Source organism: Apostichopus japonicus, chromosome 13 (assembly GCF_037975245.1).
Source record: "Apostichopus japonicus isolate 1M-3 chromosome 13, ASM3797524v1, whole genome shotgun sequence".
Classification (NCBI taxonomy): Eukaryota; Metazoa; Echinodermata; class Holothuroidea; order Aspidochirotida; family Stichopodidae; genus Apostichopus; species Apostichopus japonicus.
The window spans coordinates 25,619,552-25,644,091 of NC_092573.1; the positions used below are offsets into that span (position 1 = coordinate 25,619,552).

The following is a 24,540-nucleotide window of genomic DNA, read 5'->3' on the forward strand; positions in this document are numbered from 1 at the left end:
ACGGCCAGTTTGATTGCAATATCGCAATACAAATCCTAGGTGTTTTAATTGACAAAAGCTCACACTATAGTAAGACAATTTCTTTTAAACTAATTCGTTTTATCAGCTGTCATTTTCTCGTCAACCAAGACATCTAAGTGTGAGTTCAAATATTATCGGAATACGAGTGTGACAGAATGCAATGCAACAATGACAAATCACGGGTACTATAAATATATTGGTATTCATTTAAGTGTCGCTGTACCCGTGGGATTAAATTTGGCGTGGCTGCAACACGCATTAAAGTTTACTGTTGCAACCAAGTTACTCTTGACAGGGACAAACACAGAGTTTCACATAAATAACGAAGAATAACGAGTCTAAAATAACGGCCCTATACAACAGGATGCACATCCTCCCTTGACTACACCCTTCCCCTGAGCCCTGTTCCCTTGGCGTGATTTTGAAGACAAACCAGACTTACCAGACTTACGCTTACCTGTGCCATGGCATCATTTTTTAACACTTAATTACTGTACCACTACATGCAAAACAAAGTTTTGTGTAATAACCTCAACTCATCTCCCTTCAATTGAGTGTTTGTAGACAGTTGAAACTTTTCAAGCAATTATTTCAATGATAGTTTCCGTGGGTCTCTTTCATGACACAAAACCTAATGAAATAATGATTTCGCTGATTCAAATGAAAATAAAGTTAGTACCTCCATGATATTTTATGGCAACCCCACCCCCCCCCCCCCGCCACCAATATCAGGCCTCCTCAATCATTTCTAAAGATCAGACTATATATGAGTGAAAACCCATGCATAGGCACCACTTTACAAGTTACTCATGTGTATCATTGTTAATGACTTGTTAAAACGTCATCCATTCATAAAAAAGAAGAAGGAGTTTTATCTTTACGAGGCTGATGGCGTAGGTTTTGTTTTTGTTTCTTGGAGTAGTTTCCGTTAAAATAAACCTATTCGATGGACTTAACATGTTGACATAACCTTAAGTAAATGTAATCATCTTGTTTACAAGAAACTAAGCAACAACGATATACCAGCCCAGCTGCAGAATACTGCACAGAGCCAGCAGTGCAAATTGCGACGTGCGTGGTTTGTTACATTGAACAGATCAAAGACCAGGCACTTGGCCCAAGGCAGCAGTTTTCGATTGCATCTTATATATCCATCACTGAAAAGGACCCCCCCCCCTCTTTCTCTCTCTTACTTTGTTCCCTACCTCTTCGATGGAAAGAATTTTTACGTCATATATCAGGCAGATTTTGAAGGTAAGAAATTTGCTGTAGTTTCATATTCATCATTTAATTCTGGTCACTGAAATATTGTTAGAGTTCAAATACGTTCGAGAGAATGGTTAACACGAATGTAAGTTTTAAAACCTAATGTTTTAAATCAATGCGGTGTTAAGATTTTATAATGATAGCCTTCATTATTACGTTATTATGTGGACGTTTATGACAATAGCATATACACATTATAGATATATTTAGAACCCTGGTGCACAAAGGCGTGTAGTGTCCACTCATTGGGTAATGTAGTACTGTATTAGGCATAAGTCGGTACTCAATGACTCGTTAAGACATTTTCTGAAAGACAGGAGAGAAACACCCACCACTTGAAACATGTTATTCTGGCTTTCATTTTTATGCAGACTGTATTTGGGATTCCTCTTCTAGTATAAGTTATCTTTCATTTGTTTACTCTTCATTTAAGCATCCAAATGAAATAATAAGTGTTTTGTTTTGTGTGTTTGATCCGTCTCATTTGTAATCGTTTATTTACAATTCAATTAGTTCACTCATCAATTATTTGCATTTGTTTCTATTCTCTTGTGAAGGATTCTGTGATTCTTCGCTTGATGTAACTTTTCATGTGATCAAATTAGTATAATCTCAATGTACACTGGGTGAGAGTGAATCAACTTGTTTGTTTTTTTCGCGCCCAGACTCTGACTATAGTTTAAGATACCTATTAAATATTTCATGACATATCTTTGAAACAGATGATTAAATTAAACATGTTGATACTCGTGACTTACCCGTTGCATTCACAGTTTTCTTTCTAATATTGTATCGGTGAACCTAAGAAAACTCCAAATAGAATAACTCATATGTCCGTCCGTCTGTCAATCTGTCAGTTTGTGTCTTCTGATTGGACAATCGTTTACCGATGCACGATCATGCAACTTGCCTTCATGAACAAGTCTACGTACATTAAATGTCACTGTTACTGTGTCACTACAATGAACCGATGTCTGTTAGTGACGTCAAGCTTACGACTCTCCACCTTTAAACCTCACGATGATATCGAACACTGATGAGCCACGTCAATAAGCGAACATATATATCCAATGCTTGACTGTTTCTCTTTATTAATATATTTATATCTCGTCATTTCTCAAATACACAGTGACGGCCAGATGACGGACTTGGTCAGTCATGGACATTCATCGACTGACAGAAATTATCCAATCAGGGGAAGCTAAATTGAAGGATTATGTAAATCATTTGTCACAAACTATTTATGACGATGATCGAGCAGATAACAAAACAATCGCAACTTTTGCGGACACTTTCCTAGAGTTGACTTTGCCAAGTTTAATCAAATGGTAACGAACAATTTATTTATTACACTAATAACAGTGCCACGAGGTTTTTAAAATATTTTTTATACTTTTATTATCAACAATGCACATCCATTATGCTAGTATTACTACAAACTCTGTACCATAACTGTTGTTATTATACCACTTACACTACCATCAAATCCACTTACCCAATACCTATATCCCAACACAACTCCCCCTTCCTCCCCCATCCGATCCCATTCTGCCATTTTCATTACAGCAATTGAATAACCCAGTACTCCAAATTAGTATGCAAATTAAGGTAGTCACTCAGCTCGACATCGCCAGTATTATTGCACCTGTTGACCGACCAATATGCCAATGATAAGATAAGATAAGATAAGTAAGATAAGATAAGTAAAACTTTATTGATCCCAAAGGGAAATTCAGGCACTCGCTCATAAAACAATGAAAAAGTTACAAAAATGCCACTATACCCATTCCAATAAATGTAAACCACCATACACTCACCACTATACTGATACCAATGCAGCCACTGGTAATTTACAACCCCCCGTCCCGTCGTTATATAATAAACATATTATAATATTGTACAAACGGATGATTTCTTTTTCTTCGGTTTCGGCGAGGACGATGAAGGTCTTTCCGGGATGGACACGGCGGCACTACCAGGTCTCTCGGGCATAGACTGAACGCTGCTGGGACGAACAGGTTTGGCTTCCTCTTGCACATCAGGAGAAGGGGTTGTATTTCTAGAAGGTGTTGGTACAGGTGACTTGGCTGGTGCAGGCGGTGGTGTAGATTCTTCAGAAGTTTCAATGACCACTTCATCGGGTTGAACATAATCTTTAATTTTAGAAACCAGTTCGTTGAACTTCTCATCCTCAAAATTACGCTGGCTAACCTCCTGTGTGAAGTCGATATACAGCAGTTGAGTAAACGTCATGCTCATTGGTCCAGGTGGTGGCCACGTCATACCTTCTTCCAGTAGAAGCGGTATGATTGGTTTACGTAGAGCGTCTGATAAACTGACTTCTCGTCTGCAGTTTGCAGATAGTGCGTACTTTGATGTAACACATGAAAGAACAACCTGTATGGAGAAATATGTGTATTTTAGTAAAATGTGAATACGGGAGTATAAAACGCACAAGGCACATCATTAATGACCTATGCACCCGATTTGACAATATGCCCAATATTCATATAGCGCATTCTTCGTGGTCTATATTCTATGGGCAAACAAACCGGAAAATTGCCAGATTAAGACCACAGACAATTACATAAAATTGAATACTTGTTTTGTTTTCGATAAGTCAGAAATTAAAGAGAAATATATAAGTATGTATGTAATACCACGAATCAACTGCATGCATCAAAAAGATCACAGATGCACCTTCCACGAAATAATTATATGTACAGAAGAAGGTGGTATCGCAACCTTGAAAGCATGGTACAGGCACAGCCGTGTCCAGGGGTAGAAAGCTTCCAAAAAGTTGGAGGGGGGGGGGCACAAAATCAGGGGGGCACTTTCTCATTCCACAACCACCACTCGTTATGCTATAAACCGATACTCACCGGCCATATCACTCAAACATATATGATGTGTTAGTATTCTATCAATACTATTATGGTGCACGTGAATAATTCAAATAAAATATTGAAATTAACATAGGCTTAAGATATCCAAAAGACAGTTCTTCATCAAAGGGGTACATTTTATTTGCCAGTAGGGCACATTTGCTATTTTGGAAAAAAGTGAGGGGCATAAGCCCCCAGCTCCTACCCCTGGCTGTGTCCTCTCATGTGAAGCACCCTTCGGCCATACACTTATATATTGATAACTCTTTATGAGAACAATTCTAACTAAAATCATAGAAATCATTTCTGCATGGACCTAACTTTCTCTGTTAGGCAAATAAATCCTGCCAAAACCCGATTAGTTCATGTTTACCTCTGCATTCCTAATCCCTTTGTCGATTTTAGCAAACAGAGGATCTCCACCTCCCATCTGCATGATATCTAGCCAACAGGGAAATCCCATCTTAGTCAGTTCGCTGAAGAGCTTCTTAATCTGAGGCTGTTTACCCCATTGATAGGAAATGAAGACTGTCGGGTGTCGATCAGTTTCCTGTAAAAACGGAGTAGAAAAGTAAAGGTTAACCATGACGTTTTCGGGTTCACTTTTAGTCATAACTACAAAACTAACAATCTTAACAAAAGGTTCCCGTTTCGGTTGTGACTGTTTCAGCATTATACTAAAATAGCCACAACGTGGATTGATGAAGTTCAACAGTGCTTCTTCTTGAGTTGTAATATTTGTAACTTTATAGGTGCATGATAAGGTATTTTGTCCCTACCCTGAGACATTAGATGTTCCTCAACACCCACAGATCCGATGGGTGCGGTTCATTGACTGTTTCCGCGTGAATTTTATTATCACAGGGGCTATGTGGTAATGGATAGAATGGAACCAAACCAACCCAACCGTTGTGTCATGTGATGAGAAAATGAAGTAAGCATATGTACAACATATCTTTGGTATAGTCCATCAACTGCTCCATACTATCCGTCTTATGGTGTGATATGTTAGTTGGCTACATATACTGTGACACACAAACACTGCTTACTTCTGTGGTCCCATTAGACTGGGATGGTGTGGTCTGTTCCGCCTTCTTCACCACTTTCACCTCCGGTGCGTCATCGATTTGAGGTAACCAGTTTTGGTATTCTGCAAAAGACGAATCATTACCCTTTATTCATTTGAATATAAAACATATGTTTCATTCTTGGAAATTGTGCTTAGTACTCATTTTTGTAAACACAAGTACCAACATTTCTTTCCATGAAAATGTTAATCTAGTGACAAATAATTCGTAACTCGATGTGATGATCCTAATGGTCAGCCTCGTGTCATTTTAAACAATAGATAAGACCACCAAATAGTTTCTCGTGCTCACCCTCATACACACCTCATTAACTTTTACATTTGAACTCACCTTCCGTTACCATTTCAGGATCAGGCGTAGCATAATAACCAATCTGTCCAAGAAGCTCATGAAACCTGTCATCTGGCCAGAACTTTTTCCCTCTGACGTACTTGCCCTCCGAAAAGAATTGAATGTAGAGGAGCTGGGCAAAGAGCATACTCATAGAACCTTCAGGAGGCCAGGGAATATTCTCAATTAATATAGGGATGATAGGTTTGTTAAGGAGGTTGGCAAGGTTTACCTACAAAGAGAAGAACAAAAATGAACCATGACCGTTGCATCGTTGTTTAAAAATACGACTGAGATACATTGCAAAAATGGCGCTTCTAAATTATTTCATTATTATATTATATTCTTTATGCCTGGGATTCTACTGCAAACGACGTGAGTTCGCCATTATAGCGATGATATGATGAGGTGCGAAGGGAATTTGAGAGTTCTTATACAGGTTTTAAGGTTTTTACATAATTTTAGCAGTTTGACCAAATACATTCCCAAAGTTAACTCGAGAGTAAGTAACATTGGAAAGATACCCAATAGTACAAATATACTTGATACAACATTTTGCGTTTTCCTTTACTAATGTTCTCTTTAGAATGACTCACCTCCTTGTTGCAATTTTCTGATTTGGCATATTTAGTGGTCACCATACACAGGACCAACTTGGCTGCCCTCATGCCCTCATTGATCTTAGCAAAGAGCTGGTCTCCTCCTCCCATCTGACCAATGTCCAACCAACACCCATACCCAGCCATTTCAAGATGGTCCTTGACCGCCTTGACCTCAAGTTGATGGTCCCACTGGTAACTGATGAAGACAGGACATGGTTTGTCTGACATCTCACCAACCGGCTTGGGAACCATTTGATCTGAGATGAACGGTTAGTTGATTAAGTAAATTTGAGAAAGGATAAATACATATTTGAGTATATTTGATATGTGTCATGTCAACGTGTGAACTTGTTAAGAACATGCTTTCATGTTATAGTGACACGAATGTTAAAAAGAACACAACAGGATATATGGAATTAGAAAGGAAAATTGAACACCCCCGCACACCAAGCTCGACCCCACAGGTCCACTAGCCATGGATTTAGCAATGCCTTCTGGCTTCCATTTACACCAATAGACAACAAGCTAAGACAAGTCCATGTTAAAATGGATCTACTAGGCTGCTGAAAGGTCCAAGACGTTCACGTACAGGGACTGTAATTTGACAAGAATGCTCATTATTATCAAATTAGTCTCAATGTATCAAACAACAAGAACTTAGTAGGATGTAATATTTATATTCGTTCATGAAACTCGATCATAACTTCATTAGGGCCCTTGTGTTGTCAATGTCATATCCGTGGCTAGAAGTCGGTGGGTAGTGCACGGCAACCTTCTCTGCATTTCCCTGCCATCAACATTTTCTTTTTACTATATAGCCGCTGTAAGCTATTCACGTTACATCAAACTTTGAAACAACCTTACCTGCTTCTTCTAAAGCTTTTTCTACGATCTCAGCTGCCTCTGTCCTTCCCATATCTTGCAGAGCGGTCAAGATGGCGTAGGTTGCGTCACTACTCTTATGAGTGGTGTACCATTCAGCTAATATAGCCATGGTAGGGTCAGGAGACAAGGCCCAGTTACGGACGTCTTCACCAGAATAACCCAGACGAATGGCCAGGTACCTCCAGTCATACTCGTGCTCGGGGTTAAGAATCTTAGAAACGTCACGTGACCACTTGGGGGCATTTGTTATCGTCTGAAAAAAAATGATAGACTTATAATTAACTCATTAACGTCACAGCCAAAATAAACATTAGAGAACACGATGCTTGGTTTATCCACAAGATGGGGTCAAAGTTTGGAGTGCAAAGAAGGATAATAAACTTTCAAACCCAAGGTGTTCGCTCAGTGATCGTAGTCAGTATAACGCTTAAAGTGGGGGAGGGGGGTGGGGTGGACACTTGCGGTTCATTGGGGGCTGGTTTGAGATCTGACTCAATGTCATGGACATGCTTTCCTAATTATTAAATTGTATGATCAATGCTTATATTGTCGGCATAAAAGTCAGGAGATTAAAAGTTAAAATGACATTCTAGACAGAAAAGTAAATGTAAATGTTTTGAAAAAGAGTCTAAAGGTGATACCTACCTTGTGATCAATTTCTTCTACTTTTTCTACAGTCTCGTCGACAACAACCTCCAGTGTTTCCAGTCTGTCTCCTTGTTCCGTCACTTCATTCTGAACATTCTCCAGCTTCTCGCCTTGCTCTGTAACCTCGTCATCTAGTCGTTTGACATCATTCTCTGTTCCGGTTACGCGTGTATCCAGTTCACCTATTTGTTCTTTTTGCTCTGCCACGTTTGTACTCACATTTTCTAAACTTTAAAATTTACATAAAAGGAAACCACTGACAAGTTTGAAAAAGAGATTTAAACCATTTATTTATATAGGGTTGTGTTATGGACTTTCCCATTGTGAAATGTGAAACTAGGAAATGCTCATTCAGAATGAACGCATAGTTGTTTTATCTGATCATTTCTTTCGCCAAAATGTTATTGGAATAGCAAACATGATTTCTCTAATACTATTGTGAGTTATGAGCATTATGAGTTGAAACGTCACTTTATTATACACATGTAGAAATCGGAAGCGACGGACCAGTGGAAGAGGAGGAAAAATAATCGTCAAAAGTTTCATAGTATAGGGAATTAGGGAGTGTGAAGGAATTGAGGGAGAAATGCAAATATACGGAAGAAGGCTATGTGGTAAAGCACTTCAAATATCATTCTTGAAAACTCAAACAATAATTATGTTGAACACTGATACTGTGGAAGTTACGATTGAATCTTTTTAAATTACACCTAACAGGCTAAAGACACAATGAGGTATGCCGAGTCAAGTGTTTCATAGCGTATCGATATTGTCTGTTTGTAGAGTTGCTCTAAAGTTGTGACAATATATGCTTACTTGACAAAAATTGATCTATCGTGTTGATTCACTTCAATTTTTGTGTTAAGTTACTTTCTTTCCATTTCCAATATACAATAGAAAATTTGAAGACGTTATTTTTTAAATTTCATATTGCTCATGTACAAATGTACGGGCTAACGGGATATAGTACTCTGTATTAGAAGATAATGTCGGTAGCAGCCGGACAGAAAGTTGTACCGCACGTGTAAATATTTAACATAAAGGAAACTTACGTTCGGTCTTCCAGGAAGTCTATGATACTCTGGACCATATCTCGAAGTCCCATCTGGGTTCCATTTTTCTCTGCCTCTATTGCTGCTCTGTGTTTCTTTAATGGTTCTTTGTGAGCCTGTCCAATTCGTTTCATCTCCATCAGAATCACAGTCTTCCACATGGGATCAATGGTTTTTAACTTCTTCGCCATTAGAGTCAAATATTTGTCGGCCATTTTCTAATCATGTTATAAGTAGTAACATTATATGTGACGGATAAGTGACGGATATCAATACATTCCATTTGGGTGATATATGGATCCACAAGTCCCTCAATTAATGTGACAATCATGCTTGACCAATAGCCGACTAAAGATACTGGTAGATAGGCTACTCAGATAATGTACTAAATAAATACTAAATTCTTCACTTCATGTAGTCCTACATATATATTAATGATCGTCACAGTTTAGGCTCTCCTTTCGAATTGTTTTATCTAAGTCATCAATTCCTCTATCTCACAGTCAAATTAATTACCAGACTAGTGGTGGTAAACTCGGAAAGTTACCACCAGTGTTACTATATCACATGTGTGTCGTGAAAATTGAGTTAAGTTGAGTTAACTTATTGAGTTAAGTGACCTACACACAATGCACGATATATATATATATATATATATATATATATATATATAGTATATTATATAGTATTCTCTAGTATGGTATCTTACTTCATTCATTCTCCCGATATTTGCAATCGTCTTACAGGCAGAAGCTGCCATCATTGGATTCTTTTCCCACGCATCTAGTAACTGTTTGTTGTACTTCTCAACTTCCCCTGGGTACACTGCCGCAACTTCAGCGATAGCCATGTAGGCAACATAAACCAACGACGTATTTTCGAGGTCTGGTACGACAGTGCCAAGTATTGGAACGATTCTCTGGATCCAAAAATTATACATACAATATGTTTTTATGTAATCAAACAATACAATAGTAGGTAAATAATAGATTATGGCATATATTCTAATTTCTATTAACACTGTAGACAAAACTATCTTCTAAATATATAGAAGGTACAGAATACCAACATCTAGTTTAGTTCGGGAGGTATCGTTCGATGCTCCCTGATGTACAAGATTGAGGACTATATAAAAGAAGTTTAAAGTAGAGTAGAGCTTACAGTTCCTGAAGTTTTAATGTTCTAATGTTTCAATCAGAGTTATGTTACCACAGATCGAGCAGACTGAGTTAAAAGAAAATACCTTTGGCTCTCTCTTAGCGACATCTCCGAGAAACATATAGAAATAACTTTTCTCAGAGTCGTCCATGTCATCAGCGGCTTTTTCTGCAAGCTGGTCAAAATGTTTCATGACTTTCTCGGGTGCATCCTTGTAAAAAGGTTGTAAAACCACTGAAAAAAAAACGAGTAGCATGTGCTGATGACATACTTCTGATGATGATTAAGATCGATAGCCAATGTAAATAGCCTATACTTAGGCTATACTTATATGTATATCTATATATATCTATATCTATATATATATAAATGAAAACGTAATGAGAATTTATATATATATATATATTTATAGATTTATATATATATCTTTATATATACATAACCCCAACCGGGCTATCTAAATTGACCACCAAACAATAGGATATGAATGATAAGTACTTGCACCACATTCAAGACAAGCATAATTATACTATACTTAAGCAAATTACTTAAGGCATTCCCCTCGAATTATATCTTAGTTGTAAATGAACTTACATCCAAGTGTTGACCCTTTCCCTTCTAAGTAGACTTCCATGACTGTATCGGCGCAGGGTATCAATAGTTCTGTTTGCTGGTAGATAATTCCAATCGCATTAGCGGCCATCTCCTCGAGCTCTTCATTTTCACACTTCATCAGTTTTACTGCTCCAGGAATAAAGGGCTTTATCGCTGATTTATTGGTGTAGTTCTATGAGAGGCAAAATGGTAGCGACATATTGAAACAGTTGCGCTTAAAGATCATAAACTGACTCCACCCCCCCACACCCCAACTACCCCTCCCTTCCTAACCCTCGACCAGTCCCTAATGAAACATTCCTTATAACGTGCACCCAGTTTTTGCATAATTCCAACTGTTAATGATACATCAGGAGAAAGCATATAATGTGACAGAATTGGTGATGTTTTCTTCACCCATGATATTTCACTTTCAGTTCTGCAACAGACTATAAAACATATTTATAATTTGTATGTTATCAACAACTCCTTGCCTTAAGCTTGAATTTTACGTTAGTATCCATTTATTACATAAGCAGTGTAGCCTATACATCTGTCTCATTCTGTCTGTATTTTGATTGGGCCATGCAGGAAGTTGTTATGGAAACATCTCCCTGATTGGACTAACCTGCATGACTGTACTAGTGAGTATGTTCATTGCGACTGTGCCATATCCAGACATTGGTTGACCATCCAGATCCTGCTCGATTATGTAGTTAAATAACTTGGATAGCTCATCCGGGGCTTTTCTATCAAAACAAATAGAGGGAAAGACTATTACCCAAATCGATACTATAATCAAGCAAAGATTTAGAAACATTATCAGTGGGCGGATTGAGGACTTAATCTGTGAACGAGCAGAGAGACGGGTGGTCTAATTTTCATTTAAGGGAAAGATGAAACTTTGAATGTTACCAAAAATGAAACAGAGGTATTTCTATTTCATGAAAAGGAGCACTTTCGGGAGTTTTTCCAAGGTTGCTCACGTGCCTACTCCCCCCCCCCCACCCCACTCCCTTCCACCTCACCTGGCACCCTTTAACAGCATATAAAGCCTTTGTATTCAAATGATTTATGGTTACGATTATACCGGTATTCCAAAACGGGACTCCAACATGATCATCTGCATTGTTTAAATAGAGACGAAACATACAGTAATGTATCATTTATATATATGTCGTTCGTTAATCTGGTCGATGATCAATCCTAAAGCACCCAAGTGGGTGCATGTATCTAATATCGTAACTACCAACGATAATATATAAGTATTATATTGCTGATTGAGATGCGAACTTACACGCCTTTCGGTCCTATTGAACTGATGGTAGAGGCTACAAAACGGCTCTTGCTCGACCACTCTGAGATATCATTTCCCTCTCTTTGGCACCATTCCAGCATCGCCTTATATAACTCTGGGAATTGACCTTCAGTACCCTACAAATCAAAATAGATTACAATGATACTAGTCTGCTATTAAGAGAGCTATAGTATAAACCTCGATGAGTGGGATCCAGTAAAAGTACACGTGGAAGAAAAGTCCCATCCACAAAATCTCTCTCAACCAACTGGAATAAAGAGTAGGATTAAACGGATTCCATATTACTAACAGATTAAAATGGTACTGAGGGACGGAGACAGTGTGTCATGATAGCACGGGCTCAGTCAAGTTGGAAGGAAGACGAAATTTTAATAAATCATAATGTTTTCTCCTAAAGTGACATCTTACCATCACAAGGTGAAGTCGATGATCGCATCCAACAAATCCCTATGTCAAGTTGCAGAGTATTTGATATTTTAAACAGTGTAATTTTTTTTCACTATGTGATGATGCCAAATGATAGGATAATGGGTCCCACCCACCGCGTAATGCAAAATAAAAACAAATAAAAGGATAATAAAACAGTTTGGGTTCTAATTATGTAGATGGGAGTATTGGTATGTGGTGGGTTTCAACGAATGCACCCACCACGTCGATCAAGAGCAAGTCAAGTAATAAAATCTGAGAATTGTTCGGTACTACCTTAGAGACGAGCATTTTTGACAAGTGATAAGTTTGTGTTTAACATGCAACACCGTGTCCAATTGACTGATCCGTACAAATTTCTATTTTGACGCTGTACTTACGTCATAATTCATATCGCTGGTAGCATGAATGCCACATCCAAGAACGTAGCCCATTTCATCCGTTATCTTGTAGGAAGCTATTAATAATCCCATTATCTTCTTGTTCACTTTCTTTATAATTTTGTCCCGGCTGAAGAAACAAACAAACAATTTACACGAGTGTGTCAAGTTGATTTTCCATTTAAATATACATAAAATTCATTGTCGAGAAGTTAACGTCAAAAGGGTGAAAGTAAACACAGGAATCAAGGACTTACGATCAATTCGTCAACAGAAACCCCACCGTCCCCCACCTGGTCCCAACACAACCCCCACCCTCTCTCTACTGTGAGCAAAATGGTGAAAATATTATCAATAGTAACGGTTACAATTTGTTACATTTCAGATAGATGTCATTGGGTGTTTCCTGATTACAAATTCAGTCAACACTTTTAATATCTTATGAATAAACTTACACGAAGGCCTCTATCATGTGTTCAAGGCAGCCTTGTAAGGCCTCTCCGATTTCTGTGTCTGCAGCTTCTCGATCTTTCGACCGCCAGTCATCATTCTTAGTTCTTACTAGTGCTACCGGTTTATTCAGAATATCTACGATAGTCTCGGCTTCCTTGACTTTGCCCTGTGTGAGAGTTCGATTTTAAAATATATAAGATTGTCCAATCGAGAAACGTATTTCCATAGCCGCTAATGAAACGCTTTCAAACTATCCGATAAACACAAAGAAAACAAATAACGCAGCCTCCTCATAAATATATATATATATATATATATAAATATTATATATATTATATATATATATATTATATATACATATATATATATATATGCATATGTATATTATGTACTTATGTATGTGTGTAAATTTGTGTCGACTTAAGTTCCTATTCTAAGTTGCAACATATATGCAATACACGGCCGATTTAAAGACGTAATCAATACCTACCTTCCAATTGACATAATCTTTGGACTTAAAAATAGTTTTTGCCAGCTTGTAGTAATCTTTTCTCTGTTTGCTGATGCCCTCTGTGCAAATCTTAATAAGGATGTCAGCATGTTTCCCTTTACTGTAAGAAAGAACGAGAAAATAAAGTGAAAATGCCAACATCATCATGAGGATTGAAGAACAAGGATCAAAGGTCACAGATCCCACCCTCCCACCCAACACCTCAACACACCCCCCCCCCATCTCCACATTTCCCATCCTTATCCCGTTCAGTTGCACTTTTTATACAACTTACATAAACAAAATCGAACAATGGTATTCAATATGGAATATGATAATCAGATTTTTCTATTCATCACATTCTGGTGATTATCCCATCTTCAAAAAAAAAACAAAGAAAAAAACGAATCACTCACCCCCCCCCCCCCCTCATCTTCGTCCCTTTCTTGATTATTTTGCATTTATACGTTTCAAGTTCCAACAAACAAAAACCCAAAGGCCACTTAACTGTGGAGGGAAAGATGATAAAATCTGAAATAATGCCATGCGATGAAAATCTCCACTCGCCCTATTACGCTCTCCCACTTCCCACCTCCACAACAATACGTACCATTCCCTGCCCCCGTCCCCACCCCCGTCCCCGGACTGTAAGTAGCGGATGATACTGTTACATATCTATATATTAAACTCAAATTAAAACACGTACGACTTTTGACAGTTTTCTAATCCAGGATTCTCGATGGCGTCACACAGATCATACACCTCATCATCAGTGGTGTCTTTATTTGTTGAGCTGACCGCATTTAAGATTTCTTTTCCATATTTGGCGATGGGGTTTTTTTCTTCTTTGATTTTCTCGATCAGTTCTTCCAGTTTACTCATGTTGAATTAGCTAATGGAAATGTTAGTAGCTTTTTTACCAAAGAGTGCTCTGAAAAATCAAAATCAAAAAGAGCTAAAGTGGATATTTTGACAAACAAGCGGACAACGTTGCAGATAATCTGTATATATAACTCTTAATATGCTAGAAAATAGAAATAATGGTAACAGCAAGTAATCAAAAAGTTCAACAGCATTTAAAGTTACAATGAGATCATTTTACCAGTCTATAAATGTCAGGATTTCTTTTTTAACAAAGACAGAAACTTCTGCCAGGTACTTTAACAAACCTTGCTTTTCAGACTTTTCAGAATGTTAGAACTTGGTGAAAGAAACAGATTGTTTTCGATTTATTTCTTAAACAACATATATAGCTGTACCTGCATGTTTCAATAATTTATAATTACTTACAAATACAACAAATTTCGCCCAGAAGAAAATATTTAAAAAAAAAGGAGTAGGTAAAGGCCTGCTTTCAAGTCGCTGTGCATGATTCTAGAATAAAGAGTGTCGATAGTTGTTTTGCTAGAATTTCTACTTGGAATACTTACTCGAATTTCTAGGATCAATTTGTTTACAATATTCATTGTGCTTTAGTATTTATGAGGGAGGACACAGAAAGATCCATCCATTAGCCCCCCCCCCCCTTCTCACCTTACCCCTTATTCTTCCTTTCAACACGATGTACACACGCTTGCACTTGAGGCTCAGAACGATAATTTGCCTGAGTAATTATTTATCATTATCACTCCCCCAATTCCCCCACCCCTATCCCCTACCCCCATCCCGAATCCCCACTGACAAGTTCATCGTTTTCTACACTAGATCAAAATGTTCTTCTTTACCAGTTTAGGTTCTTCAAGATATACCAAGTGTGTCTGCGTGTCTGGGTGTGTAAATGTGTGTATATTCGCTTGGAGACCTATATTGGGAAAATATGAAAAGTACTATAGAACATTTTAATCAATCGTGTAAAGACAAACAGACTTCTCTTTTTTCAATACCATAGCAAAGAGACGCTTTGATCAGTATTTGTTATGTTTACACTTGTTTTTGTGATTCGTGCAAGATGATTCTTTCTTTTTTTCAATTAAAACAAAAAGGTTAGAAATCGGGGGCGTATTTTTTACGCCAAACAACGTGTTTATTACGTCACTGTAGAACTGTAGTAGCCTACTTATATTTATAAACAAAAAAATGCTATAAAAAAGCAAATATGATGACATAATTCACACTTCCAACTCAAATATGATGTTGTTATTATTTGGGTTGTCATCGTTGTTGGCAGAAGTAAAATATTTTCTTTCTTAAAGTTGTACCTATAGCAACCATCCATCTTCGTAATTATCATCAATCACATAGCAACGGTATAGTTTGGAAATTGACATGAAGTTGGCTGTCTTATTTGATTTAATGATGGGAGGACTGCGCAGAAGGTAAGCAAACTGTAAGTTAGTAATCATAACATTAACTTAATTGAAAGTGAATGGTATCAGAATAATAGAGTAACAATACTAAATCATTCCGAGTCATCTACTGATGACGTAAGTTACGAAAAGCAGAAGCGAATCAATATCATGACAGATTGAGGTAAGAGTGAAGTGTAAATTAAAATGTCACTTAAAGTCATCTGTACAAAATCATCAAGCCATATCATAACTTGACAAAATTTGTAAATGTTAGTAAGAAGATATGTTCATAAAAGTGATTCTAGTAATACAAATTATAGCAGAAAACGAGGAGGTTGAAGTTAGACAATTCAACTAATGATCAGTGTTTGATTACCAACTTTCAGTTGCTGTTGTTTTGTTCTGTTTTTTTGCTGTATTTTTTGGTTAAACCGATGGTACAAACAAGATAGATGTATTATCATTTGACGCCAGAAATTTGTCTAGATGTTTTGTGTGGAAAATTACAAAATCAAACCTCAGGCCTTCTTGAAGGTTCGATGATGCTACCAAAGATAACATATTGTAGTAACTTGCTGTACAAATGTCCCCTGAAGCTAGAGGATATGTTCGTGTTTAGTATACTCTTTCAACTTTGAATGATTGATTATCGGGGATGGGTGTGGCCTAGAGATCACTAGAGCCGATTCCAGATGACGGGGATCTTACCACAGGAACCATTACAAGTTTAGACGGGATTCTGAGGCATTTAATAGACTATATAAATTAGTTGTATAATTACGTCAACACGAAAGGTTGAACTAATAAAATCTCCTTTGCGTGTGTGTGTTTGTTGGGGTGAGTGGGGGTCTGAATTGGGATTTGTGTAGTGTTACCATCTCCAGGACCCTCCCCCCCCCCATTCCTCACCCTTGGATCCCCGCTTGATCACTGACTTTTGCGTAAAGTTTCTCGGTGTGGAAATATCTCGGTTTGGCAAAGTGTCCTCGGGTGGCAATGAAATGAATATTGGAACCATTAAAAAGAAATTCCTATATGAAGTTTTGAAGAAATGGTATTGTGAAATCGTCATTACAGGTTTGTTCAAAATATTTCACGTAAAATATTGGTTGAATCCAGTTTCATTTTGCGTACCCCCCCCCCCCCACCAATGTATGTGCGTTCTACATTATATCCAATCAGTGTGTACTCCACTTCTATACCGGTACAGTATCAGCGACTGCGTGGGGTTCAAGGGACGTGCATTAATCAGCCGGAGCTGCATTGATCAACAGGACGATTTCTTGGGGAAAGGGGTAGAACACTGACCGCGACCCCCCCCCCCCTTGTAAAAGAGCTAATAAGGCATATACTTAATTAGTTGATTTGCATAAATATACTAGACAGGCGTGAAAATGTTAATATTTAAACCTTCAACGCATATAGTGACTCACGGAAATCTCATAACATCTTATAAGAGATAACGATACCAAAAGCAATTCGAATGTTAATGCTTTGTGATCTTTGTTATGCAGAAACAACATGAATATTCATGAAAACCACATTTTTTTATTGCTTCCATTATAAAAAAAAAATAAGGCTGATGGAGTTTTGTATACAATATGATATTGAAGTGCAGTATACGTGTGATATCAAAACACTGTGTTACTATGTAGCTTATAACAAGGCCAAATATTGATTTTAATTGTGATCAACGAATAGTTGAAAAAAGACACCAGGAAGTCTATCAAATGAAAATCAATGCATTGTATAGCATTAATATGGAAACAAAATTCTCACTGTGCGAATCCTGCATAGGCCGGTGTTCAAGTACCGTACTGTATATGTTGGGAGTAATGATAGAAACTATTTTTTACAAAGAGACCTTGTTTATCTGACGTTGGCTATAACAAAGTGGACTTTAGACCCTGGATACTACACTATACTTAAGTAGCTTGGTCCGTTCTCTGGGCGCGACAGTACTAGTGGTTTTATAGTATAGTGAAATGCTTGAATGGCGCTCGATGGGGTGGCCTGTAACTTTATGTAGCTCGGCGAAATGTTAGAAATACTATTTTTAATCAATGATAAAAGAAATTCACAAACCACCCCCCCCCCCAGTTTTTTAGCTTATTTAATAAATACTTGAGCAATTTATTTTTAAAAGAGCGATTTTGCGATAACAATGTTCATAGTAGCGTACTGACAAACCACTGCAGGATGTTCCCTTATTACTCAAAGATCTTTGTTGTGCTGTATACATACCCCCCCCCCCCCCACACCCTAACCCTGTCGCTTTCTTCAAATTGTAAATTCGAAAGAATTGTGCATTCGGATTTGCTTTGATCGAGCAAGAAACCAAGGTCTTCTGCTTTCTAAATGTAATTCTGTTATAGATGTTAAACGTGCATTAATGCATAAGGAATATTATATAAGTTTTTTATATGAGTTCGAGCATATTGTACATAATGACATTACCGTAATAGTCTGAGCTGACAAGCTAACAAAATATAGGAACTTGATTTCAGTCAACCCCCCAATATAGCCTATGTTTGTCTATGATTGACATTTGTGAAAAGTTATGATACAATTAATCAGTTGTAAATGGTTTGATTTATGCGTTCGAGCAGAGTGACCGGTACGGGTATATACAGACTATAACTGACTGTATAGTTCAGGACAGTCATATAGAATGGTTTAGCTGTATAAATGAATGTATTATGTCCAACTCGTCCCTGTGATATAAAGATAACCTTATTGCTTTTCGATGAGGTAAGAGTCACTGGTCAGAGAACACAGATGATAAGTCAACATTCTTTCTTCAGCTGCAGTTACCTCGTTACAGTGTGCTGATTGTAAGGTAAAGTTTTTTAACAATTGTATAATATATAAGTCGCTTCGACCTTATCTGCACTAGTGAACAATCTTAATGAAGCCCAGGTGACCGCAAATATTTACTAAGCATCCTTGGAGCCTGAAACATTTTTCTTGTTGTCAAATTGTGAATTCGAACGGAATCCTGTTCAGAGACCATATCTAGCTACGCCATTCAAGTATAGGGCAGCATATAAGGACCATTATAAATTCATATTTAATCCAAATGACAACACCTGTGCTCCATAAGCTCGATCCTTCCTTCACCCCCGCCCCCTCCACCTCCCCCTAGCTGAACGGCGCTCCTTTGTTTTATCTCGCGGTCTATAAGATTCTATCTTGACACTACTTTGTGTGACAAAACTAAATACATTTAGATATATAATGTAGGCATCCAGGTATACAGAACATTACCGTATTTCTTGTAGCGCTGATTGAGCAGTTCCTCTACTATTAACACGTTTTTGTTACTTGGTAATAACTGATTGATTACAAACCGTCGTTAACATCTTATTTATTTATTGTATGATGATAGATTTTTAATATCTATTTGTAAATATTTTCTTTTTTATTACACTTACCGTATATCTTCACATTTTTCGTTCAGACAAAACAAAATGCCTTTAAATATCGTTCCTCTTCAATTAAATAACTTTTTATCCCAATGGTAGTTGTTCAATGAAGCCATGTACCACGTATAAAGGCTACAGGGTTTGTAATGGAAGTCGAGTCAGCGAAGATTACACACACACTGATGGTCAGTTTACACACGTTGCCTCGGAGCTGATATGATGAGATAAACGAGGTTTTCCGTTCATACAAGAACTGAAGACGAAAATAATAATTCTAATATTTACCGGCGTTGCTATAGAAGCCATGCTATGCAAAGAGATACATTAACTACACGATTACGTTTGCGGTAGTGCACGCACATCAATGGTATATATTCTATATGAAGATCAACGTCATGTGACAAGGTGTGTGTATAGGTAGGTAGTGAGTTGCCGTGGAACATAGAAATAATAATTATAATGGCATTTCTAGTATAGCGCTCACTTAGACACTATATATACAGTGGCGCTTTACAAGAACAACTACACAGAAGATAATATTGAAGGCCGTTTATATTAAAGAGGGGGGTTGGTCATGTGAGAAAAAATAATAAATAGCAAATACGATTAACGTTAATCAACATAGATATAATGAAAATAATTAAATTCAAACAAATCCTGGAAATAATGTTATAATTAACGTTTACAAGAAGACGTTTAAGAAAACAATAAATTATTGGTCCTATTTAACAATTTTCTGAGCTTATACAAATATTAATAACACATAAACCTTGTTTGACATTAACGTCATGTTTATTAAGTCGGTCATGTTTAATTTGAATAATAGTGTGTATACTGAGTACCGTAGTGTAGTATTGACGCAGTAAATTGAACCTATCAGAGCCCACTACTAAGCTATATAGTTTCACAAATGTCAATAAGCCTTGTTCACATTTGGGAAAGGACCGGGAGTTCTAGTTGTTCCCTTGGGGAGGTTATAAAACTGACTGATATATATATTTGTATGTATATATATATATATATATATATATATATACATCATATAAATATATATATATATATTTGTTGTATAGTATAGTGTAGTGGACGGATAATCTACAGGTTTCAGCAAAGTCACCACAAGTCAATTTCTGAAGCTTGCGGTATTATACATGTAGAAGGGTATCATGTATACAACATTTGATTATATCCTCCCAAAGGAAGTTTTCACGCTTGTATCACGTATTTCCTCCTTACAATAAACAGAAGACACGCTATACAACTCCATAATATAACATGTAAATACATCAACTTACTTGCAACCTTGTACAGAGTCAACGGCGAAACTTCGCACCAGTCCACATAGCGACTACTTAATAGTTTGTTTTACCACCCTTTAACAGTTGTATTAAAATATTCACCACTGGACCTTGAACCTAAATAAAGAACCGCGGTAGATAACTGGCAGGTTTAAACTGAAAACTGTGAAATATTTTATCGAGCTGTATTGTCTAGGCCTAAAGGAACCAACACCTTCTCTCATGATTACATAATCTTTCTTTGTTTTATATTATAAGTTTTGCCGTTAAAATTAATGCATTAATTTGAAACGTGCGAAAATTTTCTTTCAATTTGAGGGACTCATATTTCGTAACAGTATTAACGGCTTCGCGCTCGTGGAATATAGCTTCAACGCACTAGTGCTTGGTCACGTTTAAACTTATTATCAAAGGTAAAAAGCAAAGCGCTTTAGGGTAACATGTCAAAATAACTAAACATACTTCTGATTAATTATTGGGTATTTGTATTTGCGCAAACGTTGAACGATTGGTCAAACTTAATCACTACCCGGCCATACTTTTACATTCCCCATCCCCAATTTACCCAACATTGTTTACATACCCTTCATACCCAACAAAAAAATAAATACAGTGGTCAGTTTGATTGCAATATCGCAATACAAATCCTAGTTGTTTTAATTGAAGAAAGCTCACACAATAGTAAGACAATTTCTTCTAAACTAAATCGTTTTTTCAGCTGTTATTTTCTCGTCAACCAAGACATCTTATTGTGAGTTCAAATATTATCGGAATACGAGTGTGACAGGATGCAATGCAACAACAATGACAAATCACGGGTACTATAAATATATTGATATTCATTTAAGTGTCGCTGTACCCGTGGGATTAAATTTGGCGTGGCTGCAACACGCATTAAAGAGTTTTATGTTGCAACCAAGTTACTCTTGACAAGGATAAACACAAAAATAACGAGGAATAACGAGTCTAAAATAGCGTCCCTACAACAGGATGCACATCCTCCCTTGACTACACCCTTCCCCTGAGCCCTGTTCCCTTGGCGTGATTTTGAAGACAAACCAGATTTGTGCCATAGTGATGCTCGCTTACCTGTGCCATATCATTTTATAACACTTAATTACTGTACCACTACATGGAAAACAAAGTTTTGTGTAATAACCACAACTCATCTCCCTTCAATTGAGTGTTTGTAGACAGTTGAAACTTTTCAAGCAATTATTTCAATGATAGTTTTCCGTGGGTCCCTTTCATGACACAAAACCTAATGAAATAATGATTTCGCTGATTCAAATGAATATAAAGTTAGTACCTCCATGATATTTTATGACACCCCCCATGTCCCCCCCCCCCCGCATTTCAAGCCTCTTCAATCATTTCTTAAGATCAGAGACAAGGAGTGAAAACCCATGCATAGGCACCACTTTACAAGTTACTCATGTGTATCATTGTTAATGACTTGTTAAAACGTCATCCATTCATAAAAAAGAAGAAGGAATTTTATCTTTACGAGGCTGGCGTAGGTTTTGTTTTAGTTTCTTGGAGTAGTTTCCGTTAAAATAAACCTATTCGATGGGACTTAACATGTTGACATTACCCTAAGTAAATGTAATCATCTTGTTTACAAGAAACTAAGCAACAACGATATACCAGCCCAGCTGCAGAATACTGCACAGAGCCTGCAGTGCAAATTGCGACGTGCGTGGTTTGTTACATTGAACAGATCAAAGACCGGGCGCTTGGCCCAAGGCAGCAGTTTTTTGTTGAATCTTACATATCCATCACTGAAAAGGAACCCCCCCCCCTCCTCTCTCTCTTACTTTATTCCCCACCTCTTCGATGGAAAGACTTTTTACGTCATATACCAGGCAGATTTTGAAGGTAAGAAATTTGCTGTAGTTTCATATTTGATTTGATTTGATTTATTTGATTTTCCACTGGATATATACATGTGGAGGGAAGTCCTCTAAAAAGCCAATTCAGGCTTAACAAGGTAAAGGACTCCCAAGAAAGAAAGAAAGGGAAAACAAAAAACAAACAAAAAAAGCATATATACATAAATGAAAATATAACTAGTGTCTTAATAAAGAATAATTAATAACATACAATATAAACGATGTATCAATACTGAGAAATTACTTCTTTTTTTAGTGCTTTTCTAAATGTTTCTTTAGATGGTTTAGATTTTATAGTAGCAGTTAGATCATTCCATGTCCTCATAGCACGATTCTTTAAACTTAACGTACCAACGTTATTCATCTTAACGTACCATCCTACCTAACGTACCATCCTAACGTACCATCCGTACCTAACGTACCATCCTAACGTACGTTATTCATCTTAACGTACTTAACGTACCAACGATATTCATCATTTAATTCTGGTCACTGAAATATTGTTAGAGTTTTAATACACTCGAGAGAATGGGTAACACGAATGTAAGTTTTAAAACCTAATGTTTTAAATCAATGCCTTGTTAAGATTTTATAATGATAGCCTTCATTATTACGTTATTATGTGGACGTTTATGACAATAGCATATACACATTATAGATATATTTAGAACCCTGGTGCACAAAGGCGTGTAGTGTCCACTCATTGGGTAATGTAGTACTGTATTAGGCATAAGTCGGTACTCAATGACTCGTTAAGACATTTTCTGAAAGACAGGAGAGAAACACCCACCACCTGAAGCATATTATTCTGGCTTTCATTTTTATGCAGACTGTATTTGGGTTTTCCTCTTCTAGTATAAGTTATCTTTCACTTGTTTACTCTTCATTTAAGCATCCAAATGAAATAATAAGTGTTTTGTTTTGTGTGTTTGATCCGTCTCATTTGTATTCGTTTATTTACAATTCAATTAGTTCACTCATCAATTATTTGCATTTGTTTCTGTTCTCTTGTGAAGGATTCTGTGATTCTTCGCTTGATGTAACCTTTCATGTGATCAAATTAGTATAATCTCAATGTACACTGGGTGAGAGTGAATCAACTTGTTTTTTATTCGCGCCCAGACAATGTACACTGGGTGAGAGTGAATCAACTTGTTTGTTTTTTTTTCGCGCGCAGACTCTGACTATAGTTTAAGATACCTATTAAATATTTCATGACATATCTTTGAAACAGATGATTAAATTAAACATGTTGATACTCGTGACTTCCCCGTTGCATTCACAGTTTTCTTTCTAATATTGTATCGGTGAACCTAAAAAAAACTCCAAATAGAATAACTCATATGTCCGTCCGTCTGTCAATCTGTCAGTTTGTGTCTTCTGATTGGACAATCGTTTACCGATGCACGATCATGCAACTTGCCTTCATGAACAAGTCTACGTACAATAAATGTCACTGTTACTTGTGTCACTACAATGAACCGATGTCTGTTAGTGACGTCAAGCTTACGACTCTCCACCTTTAAACCTCACGATGACATCGAACACTGATGAGCCACGTCAATAAGCGAACATATATATACATTGCTTGACTGTTTGTCTTTATTAATATATTTATATCTCGTCATTTCTCGAATACACAGTGACGGCCAGATGACAGACTTGGTCAGTCATGGATATTCATCGACTGACAGATATTATCCAATCAGGGGAAGCTAAATTGAAGGATTATGTCAATCACTTGTCACAAACTATTCATGACGATGATCGAGCAGATAACAAAACAATCGCAACTTTTGCGGACGCTTTCCTAGAGTTGACTTTGCCAAGTTTAATCAAATGGTAACGAACAATTTATTTATTACACTTATAACAGTGCCACGAGGTTTTTTTAAAATATTTTTTATACTTTTATTATCAACAATGCACATCCATTATGCTAGTATTACTACAAACTCTGTACCATAACTGTTGTTATTATACCACTTACACTACCATCAAATCCACATACCCAATACCTATATCCCAACACAACTCCCCC

General features: G+C 37.0%; 2 protein-coding genes across 4 annotated transcripts in view; one reads left to right on the top strand and one right to left on the bottom strand.

Moving 5' to 3' along the window:
- Positions 1–2,822: 2,822 nt before the first annotated feature.
- Positions 2,823–19,642, bottom strand: LOC139978965 (uncharacterized). Of its 2 annotated transcripts, XM_071989569.1 has the most exons (18): positions 19,319–19,642; positions 14,303–14,527; positions 13,597–13,717; positions 13,109–13,272; positions 12,654–12,783; positions 11,827–11,963; positions 11,158–11,278; positions 10,530–10,722; positions 10,021–10,169; positions 9,487–9,696; positions 8,778–8,995; positions 7,723–7,954; positions 7,057–7,330; positions 6,187–6,449; positions 5,591–5,822; positions 5,222–5,322; positions 4,546–4,722; positions 2,823–3,684 (listed from the first exon to the last, which is right to left on the bottom strand). In XM_071989569.1, exons 2-18 carry the CDS (start codon positions 14,476–14,478, stop codon positions 3,175–3,177), a joined length of 3,408 nt encoding a protein of 1,135 aa, XP_071845670.1. In that variant the 5' UTR covers positions 14,479–14,527; positions 19,319–19,642; the 3' UTR covers positions 2,823–3,174. The 2 variants fall into 2 exon arrangements, with proteins under 2 accessions (XP_071845670.1, XP_071845671.1); XM_071989570.1 differs by lacking the exon at positions 19,319–19,642 and having other exon boundaries at positions 14,303–14,529.
- Positions 19,643–19,890: 248 nt separating this feature from the next.
- Positions 19,891–24,540, top strand: part of LOC139978967 (uncharacterized) — a 42,844-nt gene continuing 38,194 nt past the window's right edge. Inside the window, exons 1-2 of one of the 2 annotated variants that reach the window (XM_071989579.1) lie at positions 19,891–22,485; positions 24,143–24,341. In XM_071989579.1, the coding sequence (XP_071845680.1) occupies positions 24,172–24,341 (170 nt within the window). In that variant the 5' untranslated portion in view covers positions 19,891–22,485; positions 24,143–24,171. The other variant, XM_071989575.1, reaches the window with a different exon arrangement.